Consider the following 18,116-nt stretch of genomic DNA (forward strand, 5'->3'; position numbering starts at 1 on the left):
ACCAACAAAAAACGGGTGGGAGAGTAGGTACTGGCATGGCTGTAGGGGTGAGTAGGCATGTGGGTACAAAGAAGGTCACTAGTATGATGCTCTAGAGTGTGTGTAGAAAGTATGGAGAAAAACAGAATCTGAAACATAGAAATGATTACTGGATGTAGCTAGTGGTAACAGAATGTGGAGCTGAAAATGACCATGCTTGTATAGTACACGCCTATCCTCTCACAGCTGAGGAAACAAAATTCTTCACTTAAGAAGGAAAATAGTCTACCCACTTGGTTATTCACTTACTTGGCATGGACTGTACTGCTTAATGCCAAGGACGATGCTATGTGCTGTGTATACAGGCTGAGAAAAAGGGAAAGAGGCCCTGCCCTCACAAATGTACACCCTAAAAGAGGGACAGATAATCAACAAGCCAACAATCCATCAGATGCAGTGGAGTCTCTCATGACCAACTTCTATTCAACCATGTCTCTGGACTGACCTGTATTCTCCATGACCTCTATAAACCCCACACCTTCTGGACAGTAGCCTCTTCTCTGATCAGCCCCTATATTTCTGTTCACAGTAGCTTTGTTGGAGACAGACTAGAAATCCATTCCATTTGTTTCCAAACCTATTTATACTCTGTGTTTTACTTATATATTTGCCATGTAACTAGAAGTTATGTAAAATGTGAGTGCAAAAAGAAAGTTGCTTTACTTTCTGGAAAGTCAGTTGCATGCTTTTGAAAGGCTCAAAGATGAATCACTGAAACCATTATAATGCTAGGTATAGGCAAGGAAACTATAAAAGTCTGTGGCGGGGGACACAAAAAAATTCTGTGCTTACATTTACGTTATGTCTTCAAGCTCCCACTACATAAAAGTTTGATAAATGTGTGTACACTTAAATCTTTTAAGTTAGAAGAAAATCCTTATGATGAATCATTTTTTGCAATTCTTCACTTCAACCATCTTTTCCAAATAATCTAGTAGCAGCCCCTCATTGCCTCAGATGAAAGGATTTCTGCTGCAATTACAACTTGAGTAAAGTGCTGTGAGGGAAGCAAACTGAACGAGGTGACAGAGCACAGTGGATGACCTACTTAGGGTGGTCACTGAAAGATGCAAAGAAGCCAGCCAGACAAAAGTAGGAGAGAAGAGTTCTAGGCAGAAGGGACAGCCTAGCAGGGAGCCCTAGCATGTTGAAGAAGGTGCAACAGTGGATAAGAAAAAGGGACAGGATGAATGAAACTGTTCAGATTACCAGGGTTCAGACAAAAGGCAGACCCTGCCAGGTCATGCAAGGCAATAAAAACATTACTGACAGGGACTCCCCTGGTGGTCCAGTGGCTAAGATTCCACTCTCTCAGTGCAGGGGGCCCAGGTTTGATCTCTGTTCAGGGAACCAGATCCCACAGGCCACAACCAAGACCCTGCGCAGTCAAATAAATAAATATTAAAAAATTACCGAACACATGCTGAGGACCCTTTCAAAGCTCAAGGGGACTATGTCAGGACCCCATTTCCATTTTCAAAAGAACATTCTGGCTGCTATGTGAAGAATGGAGGAGGGTGAGAAAAGGGAGAGAGCAAGATGGAGGCAGCAATGCAGGAAAGTGATAAAGAAAGCAGTAAATATGGCTGTCCCTCAGTATCTGTGGAGGATTGGTTCCAAGACCCTCCTCAGATACCAGAATCCATGGATGCTCAAGTCCTTATGTAAAAATGGCACAGTATCTGCATACAACCTCTGCGCATCCTCCCATACACTTTAAAGCATCTATAGATTACTTACAACACCTGATGCAAGTAAACTCTGTGAAACAGTTGTCGGCACACAGAAGATTCAAATTTGGCTTTGTGGAGCTTTCCCAATTCTTTTTTGCGAGTATTTTCAATCCACAGTTGGTTGGTCTGTGGATGTGGAACCCACAGGTACAAGAACTGACTCTGCATGGTGAACAGCGACAGAGCACTAGGCCGCTGGGGGCTGGGGGTATAGTAGATACGTTCGTGACATCTTTAGAAGGACGTTTGTCCATGTTTTCTCCTGTCAATCAATCAGCATGACCAAACTTACAGCTAATTTTTGAAAGGTATTTATGATTCAATCTAGAGAGAGGGGGGAACCCAGAAGTCAAGTAAATCGGTTTTCTTCTCCTAGTTTGCTATTTATTGACTGTGCTACTTAAAGCAAGACTCTGAACTCTTGGAAGCTCATCTGGATAAAGAGAATAATAATATCCTCTCCAGTCTATATTATATTTAAGTTATGTAATTTGAATAAGATGATGTACTACATCAATGTGTATATTACCCTTTATAGTGAATGTAAGGACTTGGATAAGCCTAACAACTGGTAAGGCAGGTTTTATTGCCTTCACTTCACAGGTGAGAAAACCCAAATATATTCAACAGTTACTGAGCATCTACTCCATCAAGACCAGGGCTAGGCCCTGAGACTTTAAAAACAAATTAGACCCAGCCCCACCCTGTAGAAGTTCACAGTCTGATGAAGAAACAGACATGAAATTATAGAATATCAAGATAAGCACTAAGAAAGAAAGCACAGTAGAAGCTCAGAGAAGGAACTAATTTTTTCTGGATGGGTTGGAAGACTTCCTACTGGAGTCAGCATCTAACTGGGGTCTTGAAGGAAGTATAGGAGTTTTTTAGGTGCTGAGGGGCGTTTGTAAGGAATGTTTACAGAGGTATGAAGACCTAGCTGTGTGGCTGTGGTCTCCAGCATCCAGTGGGCTGTTAAGAAACGAGGCTGGGGGTGGATCAGGATCACTGAGACTCTCCCACATGGAGCCCTGTGGGTACATTATGCCCAAGCAAAAAAAAAAAAAATCTAGTACAGTAGCTTCCGGAGTATGTTTTCTCCAAATGCTCTCAGCAGTTCTGCATTGTATCTGCGCCTTTTACTCTCTCCTTCCTCACTTACTATTTTCCCCAGAATGAGTTTGAATCTCAGCCTTTCCCCTCCCACACACACTCCTGGATCTTAATTCAGGGGAGGCATACAAAGAGAGCACCCCTAGTCAGTAAGAACTGCTATTATTCTCTGAATTTCTTTTAGAAATCAAGGAGTCTGGACTGTTTCTTAGCAGGAGCTATTTCATCCTATTTCATGGATGAAACATCAAAACTATTTCATGTTTTGAGAAACCTTGAAAAGTGACTCAAATTTTGGAACAAAGGGAACTAAATACCAGGGAGTTGCTTTTGGAGGGGAGGCATGTCTGCAGAGGAGGAGGCTGGGCTTTTGCTAAAAAGTGTCAGTTGGAAATTGTCTAGGAGACCTGAGTTCTCATCCCTGGGCACAGCATGCTTTCATGCCTCAACAGTCCCATCTGGAAAATGACAAATAAGAAAATGTGTAGTTTTAGAGGTGGAAAGAGTGTTATAGCTAAATGAATCTCACTTTTTTTTTTTTTTTTAAACAAATGAGGACATGAACTCCAGAGACGGGGAATAACTTGCTAAAGGTAATATAGGGAATGGGCAGTTTGTTTGGTCATTCACTCATCCACTCCATTCAGCAAATGTCTTGGTGAATCCCCAGTGCCAAGTACCTTGCTAGATGCCAGGACTAAAGCAGGAGATGAAATAATCATGATCTCTGCTGTGTTGGGAGAAATGAAATGACGCCAATAAACAAAACGTTAAAGAGGATAATTAAAGACAGAGATAAGCTATGATGGAAATAAACACAGCACTGGTATAGAGAATAAAAGGGCAAAAGCACAGAGAAAGCCTCTCTGAAGAAAGAACACTAAAGCGGAGACCTAAGCACTACAGACTCAGCCACTTGAAGAGGGTTTGGAGTAACTTTCTAGGGGAGAACTGCATGTGCAAAAGCCCCAGGACAAAAAAAGTTTGGACTGTCCTGAAAGGTGAAAGAAAGACCAGTGTGTGGATAGACAAAAGGGGCATGGCCTGGGTAGGAGATGTGGTGGGAGAGATGGTTGTTGTTCAGCCGCTAAGTTGTGTCTGACTCTTTGCAACTCCATGGACTGTAGCTCGTCAGGCTCCTCTGTCCATGGGCTTTCCCAGGCAAGAACACAGGAATAGGTTGCCACTTCCTTCTCTTGGGGAACTTCTCTATTCAGGGATAGAGCCTGCATCTCCTGCATTGCAGGCAGATTCTTTACCACTGAGTCACCTGGGAAGCCCAAGGAGAGGTAGGCAGGGAACTTAAAATTCAAAGTGCTCTTATTGGTAAATTCTTGATTGACCTTCATGTCTTTGTTGGACTCTACTGGTTGATTAAAATTCACTATTCTCAGTATGCTTTTCTGAGACCTGGATTAGATGAGCAGGAAAGAAAAAGAAAAAAAAAATGTTGAGCTGTTCTTCTGTATCCACTTTTCTCTTTGCTTAGGGTTCAGCTCAAGAATTCAGCCAGGGGCAGAGTCAGAAGTGAATTCAGGTATCAGGCAAGGTAGAATCTGGTTCCTGGTGGTGTCATATAGTTTTGAGAGCTGTAACCTCTTGTTTCTATAGCCTTATTCCTCCTTCATTTTTGTCCTTCCCCTCCTCAGTAGATATACCCTTGCTAGAAAAATGAATTTCACTGATACAGGGCACCCTCAGGCAGTCATCTGCAGATTTTCATGAAGGTTTGCCTTGATAGACAGATGCCAGTCAAGTTTATGGTGTGCAGTGCATTGTGGGCTTGCCACTTGGCTTAGGAAAGCCTATTTATATGCATGATTTTCATAGAAGAAGAATAGCAAACGAGAAAATATTTTTCCCACTCAACCAGGGAATAGAATCAAGATCGTCAGAGGGTGAGTCTGGCTTCATTTCTGGAATGATTTACCTGGTGTTCCTTGCAGGGACTGTTCATTCATGAACCAGCAGAAGATGCTTTGTGATGCGGGGGGAGGTGGCACAGGGTGGTGACTGGGCCAGAGGCAGAGGATGCTATGAGGCTGATCTCTCCCGTAACCCCTTCTCTTTGGCTAGTGTCTTACTCTCATTCCTTCTGCTCTAGTGGGTTTCTGTGCTAGTTCCCCAAGGCTGCATAGCAGCAGAGCTAGATAGATGTAAAAAAAAAAAAAAAAAGAGCTAGATAGATGTAATCTCTACCTGGACTTTTGAGTTAACCCTACCTCCTACCCACAAATGAGGCTGAATGAGCACATGCCCTAGTACTGGTCTGCAGCCTTGACCTTGGCCCCAGAACTTGACCCAAGAATGAGCCCTGACCTCATCCTCAAATCCAAGTTCCAACCTTGTGCAGCCCCTCCCCGAGCCCTGGACCAAGTGCTCCTGCCTAATCCCCTCTGTGTGCCTGAGCCTTGGCCTCGAGGGGTGCAGCCACAGTGATGTGCATTCCCTTTTATGGAAGCCTCTGAAAGCCCCTGGCCTCTCGAGGCCCAGGTCTCCCTTGCCAGACCACTGCAAAAGAACCACAAGATGTGGAAAGGAAGACATGGGTTCACACCTGTGTCCCTGGTTCCTCATCTGTGTGTGGGCTCGAGGGTCATCAATCCTGCCCTACCTGCCCCACTGGGTAGTCTCAAGAGGAAGTGGATGTGAAAGATTTTAAGCTCATATAATGTACTGTGAACTATTACTACCTCTCTCAAAATGTCAACATTTCAGCCTTCTTGCTGTCCTGTAGCAGAAGCCCACAGAGTAGGAGCTGGCCACAGACCAAATCTAGCACAATGTCTGCTTTTGTAAATAAAGGTTTACATGGTAAATAAAGTTTCACACTCATTTTATATACCTATTGTCCTTGGCTGCTTTCATGCTACCAAAGCATCACAGAACAGTTGCAGCAGAGACTGTAGGGCCCACCAAGCCTAAGATACTCTTTGTTCCATTGCTGTCACCCGGCAGAGAGGAGCAGAGCAATGGCTCTGAAGCTAGAATTCCTGTGTCTAGAGGCTGAATCTTCTACTTGGTGGCTATGTGACCTTGGGCAAGTAAATTAGCCCCAGTTTTTTTATCTCCACAAAATGGCAATAAGAACTGAATCCCTCTACACTAGTGAAATGGCAGTAAATGAGTAATTCATACAAAGCAGGTAGCAGAGTCCCCAGCGTACAGTAAGCATTCAGTGTTGCCTGGTACTGTTATCAGGGAAATGAGAGCTCTGGTTTGTGATGACAGACTTTCTGGGGACCAGAGTTAATATGGTTCAAGGCACAGGGGAGAGGAACCGACCTGGATTCATATCTCAACTGTCACTTATCACACGAATGACTTGTGAGAGATTAATTAACCTTCTTGAGCTTCAGCTTCTTCATGCATGAAATAGGACAAAAAAAAAATTATAAGGTTGTTGTGGGAAGTAAATGATAGTGCTTAGACCAGGATTGGGTGCATAGTCAACACTCAACAAGGGACAGAACTATAATAATAAATAAGATGAAGAACAGTATTTTTCCCCAAGTAGGGACAGCCACCCAGAACAGATAGGTAGGGAGAAGTCTCCAGTACACCACCATCTTCAGGAGGTTCTAGCTGTGGCTGGTGGTGACCTTGACATCAGGTTTTGCATATTCCAAGCACATTTAAATTCTACAGACTTCAAAGTAGAGTCAGGCAGACAGACATCTTTTAGGAGACTTTTCTCTAGGTTAAAAGACCCTCAAGACCAAGTACCTTCCAGCAACAACAATCCATTATCCTACAGTGGTTCTTGGGTTAAGTGAGAGGCAAAGAGAACAGCACGTGTGTGTGTGTGTGTGTGTGTGTGATTACATGAACTATCTCCAAAAGATCTTCTGCCTATAATGGTTACCTGGTTTGCTACATAAGGGTGAAAATGCCCTCATTTTGAATCCTTTAGAAAACCTAAGGGTTGAGTCATGTCATGGTTTGTAAATCTTGCCTAGGAAGCACTGGCTAAGGAGACTGACTGTTGCAGGTGGAATATATTAAGGGTGGCTGGGTTTTGGACACCAGCCTAGGAGAACATCTCTAATTCTCTATTGGCCTAAGATAACAGGGAGTGACAGAGGTCAGTGGGCTGAAGCAAGGGGAATTTGGACCAAGGGTGGGGCATAATGGATATTCCCCAAGTTCATGGTTGCTAGATGGTCATCTTTGGAGAAGGCAATGGCACCCCACTCCAGTACTCTTGCCTGGAAAATCCCATGGATGGAGGAGCCTGGTAGGCTGCAGTCCATGGGGTCGCTGAGAGTCGGACACGACTGAGCGACTTCACTCTCACTTTTTCACTTTACTACATTGGAGAAGGAAATGGCAACCCACTCCAGTGTTCTTGCCTGGAGAATCCCGGGGACGGGGGAGCCTGGTGGGCTCTCATCTCTGGGGTCGCACAGAGTCGGACATGACTGAAGTGACTTAGCAGCAGCAGCAGATGGTCATCTTAATTTAGAAGACTGTGAAACAAAGCAATATAACCAAGCATGTATGGTTATTCCCTATCCAGCTGTATACATAACATTGAACATGCCAAGAAAAATCATAGAGTTTGAAAGGCTTCTACCTTCAAGAGAGTTTACACCTCAATTGTGAGTGAAAGATATACATACACAAAAAGTCATTTGATAATACAAAGAAAAATAATAAGTCTACCCAATGTAAGAAATGCCATGGAAACAAGATTAGGTCAATTGTCAAAAATAGTATCAAGTAGTATAAGTGAATGATATGCACTCATTCATTCAATCAGTCTTCATTCTGTCATTTACCAGAAATACTGTGTAGTCAATGTGTGATGCCCTCTAAGGACTGTAAAGAATAAAATGAGCTTTATGAAAGCAGAGGCATCATCTGTCTTAGTCACCACTCTGTTGCACAGCGTCTAGCCCATAGGAAAGAGGCAACAGTGACTGAAACAGACAGACGTGGTGTTTAGATGATTGTGACACTTATGGAGCTCCTAATATGGTCCTAGGCTTCGGCTTGTATTATAAAATACTAGCAAATAGAAATGTAGTAGACATCAGTTGGTTTGATATGCCTGACATCCATCTTCTCTCTGTCCACAACACATTCATTGTCCTTTGGCTGATACCTTCTTAGTAAGTGAAGTGAGTGAAGTCACTCAGTCGTGTCCGACTCTTTGCAACCCCGTGGACTGTAGCCCACCATGCTCCTCTGTCCATGGGATTTTCCAGGCAAGAGGACTGGAGTGGGGTGCCATTTCCTTCTCCAGAGGATATTTCCGACCCAGGGATCGAACCCAGGTCTCCTGCATTGTAAGCAAGATGCTTTACCATCTGAGCCACCAGGGAAGTCCTAGTATGGTTACCTTATCTTAGGAAGATAATTAACTAGTTTCTCTGCCTTCCCTTGACCAAGGGATGATTTCTACTCTGAAAAAGGCCCATCTGGAGCTGTGTGGAGCAGTGATTACAAATGGCTGAATCAACGGTGATATTCTGAAGACACCATCTATGAAATTCTCACACCCAGATTCCCCAATCTCCTGCAATTTCCATCGTCTGAAGTTCAGTCTTTGAGCTGGCGGTTCCCTCTCCTTTCTTCTTTTGTCTTCAGTTAGGATGCATTCATTTCTGTCCTTGCAATCAAAGAACTCAAACTAATAAAGCATGAGGGCTGCATAAAAATTGATAAGAGGCATGCATTTCTGTGGACATTTAAGAGAGGGATGGACTACTACTACTTTTATAGACTACAGTTAGGAAAAGGGAAGCGTGAGAGCTTCATGGAAGAGGTGGCATTTAAGCTGGACTTTTAAAGATTGGAAAGAATTTGTAGAGGGAAACGGTAGAAGTCAGGAAGTCTGTACAGTTTGGAACAAGAACATGAGCAAAGGCCCAGAACCTAAAGCAAGCCTAGAAACATCCAAGAGGAGAGTGTCTATACTCAAACCCCATGAACTCACTGGTCCATGCCTGTACCCCCATTACACTTAAGTCAGATTTCCTTTTCCCATTTTGCACTGGATCAGAACCAGCTTCCCCTCCATGGTATCTCTTCTCCATTGCCTTTATCTATAGGATGTTAGAGCTGAGGGCTCAGTTAAAATCAGACCTAGACTATCTCTGAACAAGGTGATGTTCTAGAGCTGAACAGGTACCCGAGCCACACATGAAGTGCTGTGCACCTTAGGGGAGCATTAAGTTTGCTCAGAAAGTTACATATGGTCTCCTTCACCTCCATTTCTACTGCTTTCTCCTTTGGCACTGCATCTACCTTGGCCTTCTTTTTCTTTCTCAATTTCACCAATATTTTCCTGAACCTTATTATGAGCCTTTGCATTTCCTGTTCCTTCCACCTGAAACTGTTTCCCTGGCCCTCTGCCCAGCCAGCTCCTCCATATGATTCATTTTCTCAGCTCAAAGGTTACTGCCACAGACAGGGTCTCCTTCACCCTTTATGTAAGTAGCCCCATCAGACACACTCCCATCACCTCATATTATTGCCTTCCTAACACTTATCAGATCCTAACGATCTTACTGACATGTACATCAACTCTCTCCCCTCTGTAGATCCTAAGCTCCATGATGGAAGGTTCTCAGTGTTGTATTGCCCTGGAACCCCACTGTCTGACATACACCATGAGCACAGTAAACATTTGTTGGAAGGGTGGACGAGTAGTTACATAGAAGAAAGATGGAAAGAAGGAAGAGAAAACCCCTGTCTGTAGAACTACACATCTTCAGGGAGCACAAACGTTTTATTAGAGGTACTCCACACACACACACACACACACAGGCACACAACATTGATTTAGTAGACACTCCATTGTCCAGATGGGGAAAATGCAGCTCACAGAGGGAAAGGGGCTTGTTCATAGTCCCTGATTTGTTTTTCTGTGTTTACTTTTCCAGAACCAGGTCAGGCACCTGAAGAGCGTTCCCACAGAACCTACGATCTCTCCGTCTATTTGTCCTTCCCCTGCCCCTGGTTTCATATGTCAGCCCACAAGGTGAATCTAATTCCAGGACCAGTGAGCCCAGCCTGTAACCAATTCTTAGCCTCATATACCATGTCACATCTCATTGACTTTCAGTGCCTGGTAATTAATACTCATGTTTCATAATAAATACGCAAGTCTGAGCAGGGGAGGAGGCCTCCTCTTCTGCATCTCCCTCTGTTGCCCGGTCCCAACTGGGCCCCAGGGCCAAGGTGAAGAGAGGCTCTAGGAAGCTGAGAGGAACCCAATGTCAAAGTATATGCAACATGGACACATGACTCAGGGGCTTAACACGGCTAGTCCTGGCAAGGCCCTTGGCAGTCTGGTCCCCCACCACCACCTCCAACTCTGGCACACCCGTCTCAGTTGTACTGGCTTTTCTGGACTTTCTCTAAGGCCCCTTCCTCTCTCTCACCTCATTGCCTTTGGATAAACTGGTCCCTCATCCTGGATATTGGCACAGGCACTTAGCACCATGACCCCCTGAAGTAAGTACTCAGTAAACACTGGCTATCATGATAGTTAACAATCATTTGTTCTATGTTTAATACTTATTACTTTCTCAAAATATCCTTTCTTTCCCTTAATTTAAAACTTACTGAACACTGATCTCCTGTCTAAGCTCTGAGAAGGCAGAAGACACACCTCTCTTGCATCATCACTGCTTCCCAGTTTCCTGGTGCTCAATAAATATTTGTTGACTCAACAAATGAACAATGAGGCTTTATCCAGTAAATGTCAGAGAAGCCCTAGACATGTCTCAGAATCCTAAATAATTGCTGTTTAAAGGAGATGAGATGTCTATAAATAGACAATTTATATCTATTATGGTAATTAAAGACATAGGATCATCAGATCTTGAATGTAAGCGAGTGTAAGGGGATGGAGGGGCACTCTCATTGTCTGAAAGACAGAAATAAAGCACCTTCGATGTCACAAGGTTAGAGTCAGATCAAGAATGTCATTTCTACCCATAAGGATACGCTTATTCAAGGAGCACGATGAGTGTCTAAAAGTCCCTACACACACACACACACACACACACACACACACACACTTTCCATCTCCCTCCCCCTGAATGGAGCCACCCTGTCACCTCATTAACCACCATTTACAATGAGGCTGCCACATTTTCAGGGACCGCAGCCAGGAGCCAAGGAGAAATGTCGGTGTGAGAGGCCTTAAATGAAGTGACAATAAAAAAGGAGTTGCTAATACCAGGAGATCCCTCCCTGGGAGAGAGCTGTCAGGAAGAGTGCCCAGGGCTGGGAGATTTATTGATACTAAGTGGATGGTGCCTTAACCAGAAGTGATTATCAAAGAGGTTTGAGCCGAGTGAGGATGGAATTGGACAGCCTGCGCTTTGCAGAGCGGGGGTTTTCCTGCCCTTGCCAGGGCTTGCCCTCCTACCTCCCCAAGAGGGAATTCCTGGCCTTGTTTTTACTAGTTCTGATTGTTGGCCGCATTCTGCTGCAGAATCTCTTGGAGGCAGGGACCTCGGAATCTGACACTCTGGCGGGGTTCCCTGAATGTGCGATGGCTTTTCTCTCTGCCAGGTCTTTGCTGCTGTTCTTCCTTCCACCTGCACTCTACTCTTGCCCCCCACACACACCCCTTCTTATGGCTGATCTCCGATTATCTTTCAGGGTCAAAGCTGGCACTTCTTCTTGGAAGCTTTCTCTGAGGTTCCCAAAGGCTGAGGTTGGGTGCCCCTGCCTGAACCCTGACCTCATCCCCTCCACAGCACTTACATGAAGTGTACTTACTAGTTCAGTCCTGGTCTTTCCCATTTTCCAGGCAACGGTCCTTGAGGTTGGACCTTGCTGATTTCACCACTGCAAGTCCACTGCCTAACATGGAGTCTCACGAGTGGTAGATGTGAAATGTTGAGAAGTGGGTGGATGGGCCGATGGACCAATAGAAGAACAGATGTGTGTGTGTGTGTGTGTGTGTGCTCTGCATGATCCCCAGGGACCAGAGGGGGATGAATTGAGCACCACCCGGTTTCATTTTGTTTTCATATCAATAGATCCTAATGCACTAATGCCTCTTGATCTGGCATTAGGGGAAGGCAAAGTGCTATAGGAGAGGATTTTCTAGAAACTGAAGCTGTCCTCTTTGCCATGACTGTCTCCTTCCAGTCTTATAGGAGGGAGGGAAGGGGTGTCATATCACAGAAGTCAAGAGTTCAAGCCTTGTGGTCTGACTGGTAGAGTTCAGATCTCAGTTTTGTCTTACCCTGATCTTGGACTTGCCCTTCCCAATTTGTAACCTAACTCACAGGATGAAAGAAATCATTGCCAGCGAATGTCTTTGCATGAGTCTGGTACTTCATAAGTGCTCAAACATCAGCTCTTAATTATTACTATCAGAGGCAGTATATTCACCATTGCTGTCTTAAATGGAGAATACATACATAGTCCTGCCTACTCAGATTCTCCATCAGCCTGAGAATCTGACTGACTAGTACACCGCAGGGTCCCCAGGCTGCTTTCCAAAGTTTCCATTTCTCCTCGGGCTCACTGTATCTAATGATACAGGGTCCACCTCTAGCCTGCTTTCTGACTGGCCTTCACTCATCTACTCTCTGAAAGTGAAAAATGTTAGTCGCTCAGTCATGCCTGATTCTTTGCGACCCCATGGACTGTAGCCCACCAGGCTCCTCTGTCTATGGTATTCTCCAGGCAAGAATACTGGAATGGTTTGCTCTTTCTTTCTCCTAGGTAACTAACTCACGGATCACATTAAAAACTTAAATACAACTCAAGACTCTGAAGCATCTGGATTTAGTGCCAGGATTCTATTACAATGAGATTTAAGAACTCAGAACCTTTATCTGATTTCTAGGTTTGAAAAACTGCACTGGAGTTTGTGAAAAGTTTAACTAGCAAATAAACAAAGTATGCTCAATCGGTTAATATTTTTCAACTAATTTGACTAGAACGTAGACTGTAGGAGCCTGAAGGAACATTTATTATGAAGTCTGAAGCCACCAATTTACAGATGGGAGACTGAGACCCAGAGAGAGCCCGGGATTGGTCCAAGGTCACATAGCCCTGTCTTGTGATAAAAACCCCAAAGAGAATCCTCTAGGTTTCTGGCATCTAGTTTAGTACTTTTTCTACAAGACCAAGTTATCTTTTTTAATTGAATATTTAGTGTGACAGATTTAGGGAAATGCACTACAACCAATTATATTTCTGAACATTTAACCAGTTATGCAGTGTCCCACAGGCCCTGGGCCTGCAGAGTCTTAGCCTCAGTCTCTCGCTGTCCCATCCTCTGTTGCTGCTCAGGCTTAGTTGAAATAAGGAGCCAGATTGAAGATCAGATGCTGAACAAGTCTGGGGCCAGGGTCCACTTCGGTATATCCAGAAGGCTACCTCCAAGCCATGTCATTTTAGGGAGAAGTGGGCAAATGTACCCTCTTAGCCTCAGAGGATAATATATTCAGTTCAAGGGGAAAAAATAGACTTGTAAAAGGTAAAACTAGGAAGATAATTTGAGAAGGGAAAATATCCTGGCCTCTGTAAGTATAAAGATTCTATCATGCTTACCTGCGCCCATTTCTTCCCTCCCATCTCATCCTTTCCTCTTCCACTTCTAAAGTTCCAGCAAGAAACAGTGGCCACAAGGTCCCTAGAGGCCCAAGGAAAGGTGCAAAACCACGTAGGTAACGCCAGGGAATGGACTGGAACATGAGATTTATATCCCACTGGATAATATTTCATTTCAGCAAGGAAAGAAGAGATCCTAAAAATACTGCAGAGAGCATATTATAATATTTTAATGGGCTTTATGTGCTCCTCATATACACTTCACCCAGTAAGATGGATTGTGCTTTTGACAAATCTATATTTAACACGAGGAGAATAATATACAATGTATGCTTCCTGTTGGAGAGATCCATATTTATGGAAGTCGTGATTCTGACAATCACAACAGACATTTAAAGACAGGGCCTATTGTCAGCTGCAAACAGACGGAGTGGCCTCATTAGGGCGAAAGAGAAAATAGTGTAAGCAGTAAAGGATAAATAGCTAATACAGGAGACATCAACCCAGAACAGAGGAGGAGGAAGAGGTCCAGGGTGACCCACCAACTCCTCCCATCCCTTACTGCAGGCATGTGACCCTCTCATCAGCACTCACCTACCATGTGCTGGGGATTATGCTGGCTTTGGGGCATAAATGAGACCCCTGTTTTTCGGGAATTAACGTTGACCTGAGCAGTCACAGATACATACAAGCAAAAAAAAGAAAAAGATAACTATTTCAAATAATAATCATTGAAGTATGAAAGATACGATGGGAGATGTGATAGAGATTTATAGAGGGTTGAGGGGAGGATGGAATAACCATCTAGAGGAGGTGATGAAGGAAGGCCAGTCCAGGCAGGAGAGATGTGAGCTGAGACATAACTGCTGAAAAGCAGTGAGCACTGCAAAGAGGTAAGGGAAGAGCACTGCAGGCGGAGAATCTAAAAAAAAATCAGTCACTTTGCTGTACACCTGAAACTAACACAACATTGAAAATCAACTACAGTCCAATACAAAATAAAAATTAAATTAAAAAACATATACAAACACACAAAGGGCACCTGCCGGGTTTCCTTAGACAATATGCTGGGTTACACTGGAAGTTAAACAGATGACTTGTATGGCTCCATTACAGTCTTTAAGAGAAGATCTTGCAGGGGCATGAAGGGAAGATCTAGGAAGTAACTGATCTGAGACTTGGTAGGCAGCTGTGTCCTAGCAGCTAATAGCATTCTTCAGTTCAGCCTGACACAGTGCATCAATTACGTGTTAAAATGTTTTCACCAACAAAGGGCCCTGGGAGTGTTTGAATTTGACAATAATCTGGATTTTTTGGAACAGGATTCCTCTCAATCTTTTATGTGGCTACTATGTAGTATGAAACTGCAAAAGGAGGACAGGGTTTACATCATTTCCAAAATGTGTTTGCACAAAGAAGTCTTTCTTTTTTAAGGAGCACTTTGTGGTACTAACGTTTCATGGAACACATTTGGGTGATGCTCACGGAGCATAGTTTGAGAGCCCATATACAAAGGCAATGTGGGGTCATGAAAGCAGGTGATACGGCCAAGAGAGCAGAGCATCTAAGAACATCAGCTTCTTCATCTTAAAATAAAACTGATAATACCAAAGTCACAGGGTTGTGATGAGAAATGAACAGCCTAACATATACGGCAAAGCACCCTAAAATACTGTCACTGTGATGAGAATAACTTGTCTGCCTCACCATCCATATTAGGACAGTAATCTGGGGGCACTGGGGTTAGCATTACAGTTGGGCACTTGACTGGGGCAAAGTCTAGAAACCCTGTATCACATATTAAAATGAAGTTTCATTGGTGAATGACCTGAACTTGGTCCCATAATTTTCGTCTTTTTTACCGTTATAGTTTAACCAACAGTCTAACTGAATACCAACCAGTGTTGGTAACTTAACTGGCATCTTACAAAATGACTCCTGTGGGGATATTCACACAGCTAAGCTATTACTGTGGCTGATACACCAGGGGGCCTGAAAAATCAGCTGGTAGGATGTACAAACACGCGATGAACATTAGCAGAGAAATGTACACTGAAAGCTGAGGGTAGACTGGGAAAATCAACACTTGTTTTCTTAAACGTGCATCAGCAGCAAGCTGACAGACTTTCTTCCTGCGGCATCTTATTATGCTTTGCCTTGAAGTGATGGGCAGTGTCATAGAAAGATCGTTAGATTGGGTTCAAGATACCTGCCTAACTCAGATCCCGTCCATCTGTGATACCTTGGACATGTCCATTACCTTTCTAAGCCTTGGTTTCTCCCTTTAAAAACTGACCTAGTCATCCTTTTCCTATCTTAATAAGGTTGTTGTACAGATAATACGAAAGAACATACAGAACTGCATTGTATACATTTATAATGAATAACCATGACAACTCTTGGCATGGAAATGGCGCCTAATAAAGACTGGTTCAACAGATGGATGGGTGGGTTGGACAGATGAATGAGTGAATGGATACACAGATGGGTAAAAGAGACAGGCAGTTAGATAGGTTGGCAGGTTGAAAGGATGGAGGGATAGATTGCCTGAGTAAGTAGAAGGCTAGCTAGATAATAGAAGGATGATGAGTTAGATGGATAGGCTAATGGATGAAATAGTTTTAGAGCCACTGACAGCATGTTTGCAGCATCTTCCTCTATTCATTAATTTCTCTCTTCTCCTTTTCCAGTCTGTTCCCAGTTCTCTAAAGGAGTCTATGCCATCTTTGGGTTTTATGAACGGAGGACTGTCAACATGCTGACCTCCTTCTGCGGGGCCCTCCACGTCTGCTTCATTACACCAAGCTTTCCCGTTGACACATCCAACCAGTTTGTCCTCCAGCTGCGCCCCGAGCTGCAGGATGCCCTCATCAGTATCATCGACCATTACAAGTGGCAAAAATTTGTCTACATTTATGATGCTGACCGGGGTAAGCCAGGGGCTAGGGGAGGGAGACGTTGAAGGGATGGAGAGAAAATTACCAGCAGGAAGAAGAATGGGGCCTCCTGCTTTCTTGAAAGCAAGGAGGAATGATCCAGAAATGCTTTATGTCTGTGGACTGATTTTTCAGTAGCTAACCTGTAACTCACTGTGCAGAAACACATCCTTGGAGAGAATAACCTTTTAACGCACCATTCAAAGCTTCCATTGTTCCTGAACGCAGACTCAACGTCCAAGGACCTTAGCTGACTGGTTCAGGGCTCAGGGCTCATGGCATGGCTTTGAGGAGCATATGGAGTCAGACCTGGATCTGAATTCTATGTTCCTTCTTCTCCAGCTGTCTGACTTTAGGCAAGCTCTCTCTGCCTCAATTTGATCACTTCTGTAATGGGAATAAAATTCTCTATTCCTTCATTTTTTCATCTCTGTAATGAAGATAAAGCCAGTCTCTATCTCATAAAATTGTGAGGACTGAATGACACAATAACTAGATGGGGCTTGTATGGTACCAACAACACAGTCAATGCACAGAGTCTTTTATACATGTTAACCTCTATCAGCATCATCACCAGCATCACCATCAGCCCTCCCAGGCCTTAATAATTCTGCCTCTACCTAAATTTCAAATTTGCCATTCCATTTTCTAAATATGTCCAGCATTTGTTTTTCTACTCTATATCTTGAATCAGAGGATTCTAGTTTCTGGGGAGCACTTCCCTTTTCAAATCTACATATGCAAATTATTCCTTTCTTTTGCAATGGAGAACACCACTTTCTCTATTTCCTGACCTTGTAAATGGAAACGCTCTTCTTTTCTCTAACTCCTGTGATGGTTGTATTATACGATATATCCTACCATCCCCTGCTATACTCAATGGTCCAAAAAGAACTTAACCATTATTGGTGTGAAGAAATAAGTGGATCGTACAAGGTCTGGGAAGTGAGGCACAGGAATTCCACCCTGTTTAAAAAGAGAGGCTTTATAGGAGCTTGCCTTTAGAGAGGCTTAGAAGATTTTTCAATAGAAGAGTGGCTGGCAAAATGTTTTTTCAGGAAGAGTTAGGCAGGCATTATTCAAGGAGAATTAGCTGGCAGGTGTGGCCAGAAGCACTCTATTTGCTTTGATTTTTCCCTTCTCTTTCCTTATTTTGATGATTTTCCTTCTCAGACAAGCAGGCATTATAAGGATGAACCGCAGAATGGCTATTTCAGGACAACTTTGCAGCATAAATAGGGCTTCCCTGGTGGCTCAGATGGTGAAGCATCTGCCTGCAATGTGGGAGACCTAGGTTCGATCCCTGGGTCAGGAAGATCCCCTGGAGAAGGAAATGGCAACCTACTCCAGTATTCTTGCCTGGAAAATTCCATGGAGGGAGGAGCCTGGTAGGCTACAGTCCATTGGGTTGCAAAGAGTCCAACAGGACTGAGCGACTTCACTTTTGCAGCATAATGAGGCTTGAGGCCTAGAAGCAGCAAAGCCAGAAAAATCTCACTTTCATTAGAGGATCGTCTCTGGAGTTTATCAGCAAAAAGCGCCCATACTCTTAAAGGGGCTCCACCTACCTCACAACTCTGAGCTCAGAGTTCTGCCATTTGCTAGCTGTGTGACCTTGAGCCAATGACCAAGTCTCTCTGAACCTCCATTTCCACATTTGTGAAACATGGATAACAATGGTACCTATCTTACAGAATTAAGTGAATTGAAGACAGGAAAGCTAATGGAGCAATGGCAGACACATAATAAGCTTTCAGTAAATGTG

General features: G+C 43.8%; 1 protein-coding gene across 4 annotated transcripts in view; it reads left to right on the plus strand.

Annotated features, from left to right (window-relative positions):
• GRIA1 (glutamate ionotropic receptor AMPA type subunit 1) overlaps positions 1 to 18,116 on the plus strand; it is a 350,905-nt gene that overhangs the window by 176,185 nt on the left and 156,604 nt on the right. For 3 of the 4 annotated variants that reach the window (XM_005894393.2, XM_005894392.2, XM_070374901.1), the window contains exon 3: positions 16,106 to 16,345. The exons of the other annotated variant lie outside the window; for it this stretch is intronic. In XM_005894393.2, the coding sequence (XP_005894455.1) occupies positions 16,106 to 16,345 (240 nt within the window). The remainder of the gene's footprint in view (positions 1 to 16,105; positions 16,346 to 18,116) is intronic. 4 annotated transcript variants of the gene reach the window in all.

The sequence above is a fragment of the Bos mutus genome, chromosome 7 (genome assembly GCF_027580195.1).
Source record: "Bos mutus isolate GX-2022 chromosome 7, NWIPB_WYAK_1.1, whole genome shotgun sequence".
NCBI classification, from domain to species: domain Eukaryota; kingdom Metazoa; phylum Chordata; class Mammalia; order Artiodactyla; family Bovidae; genus Bos; species Bos mutus.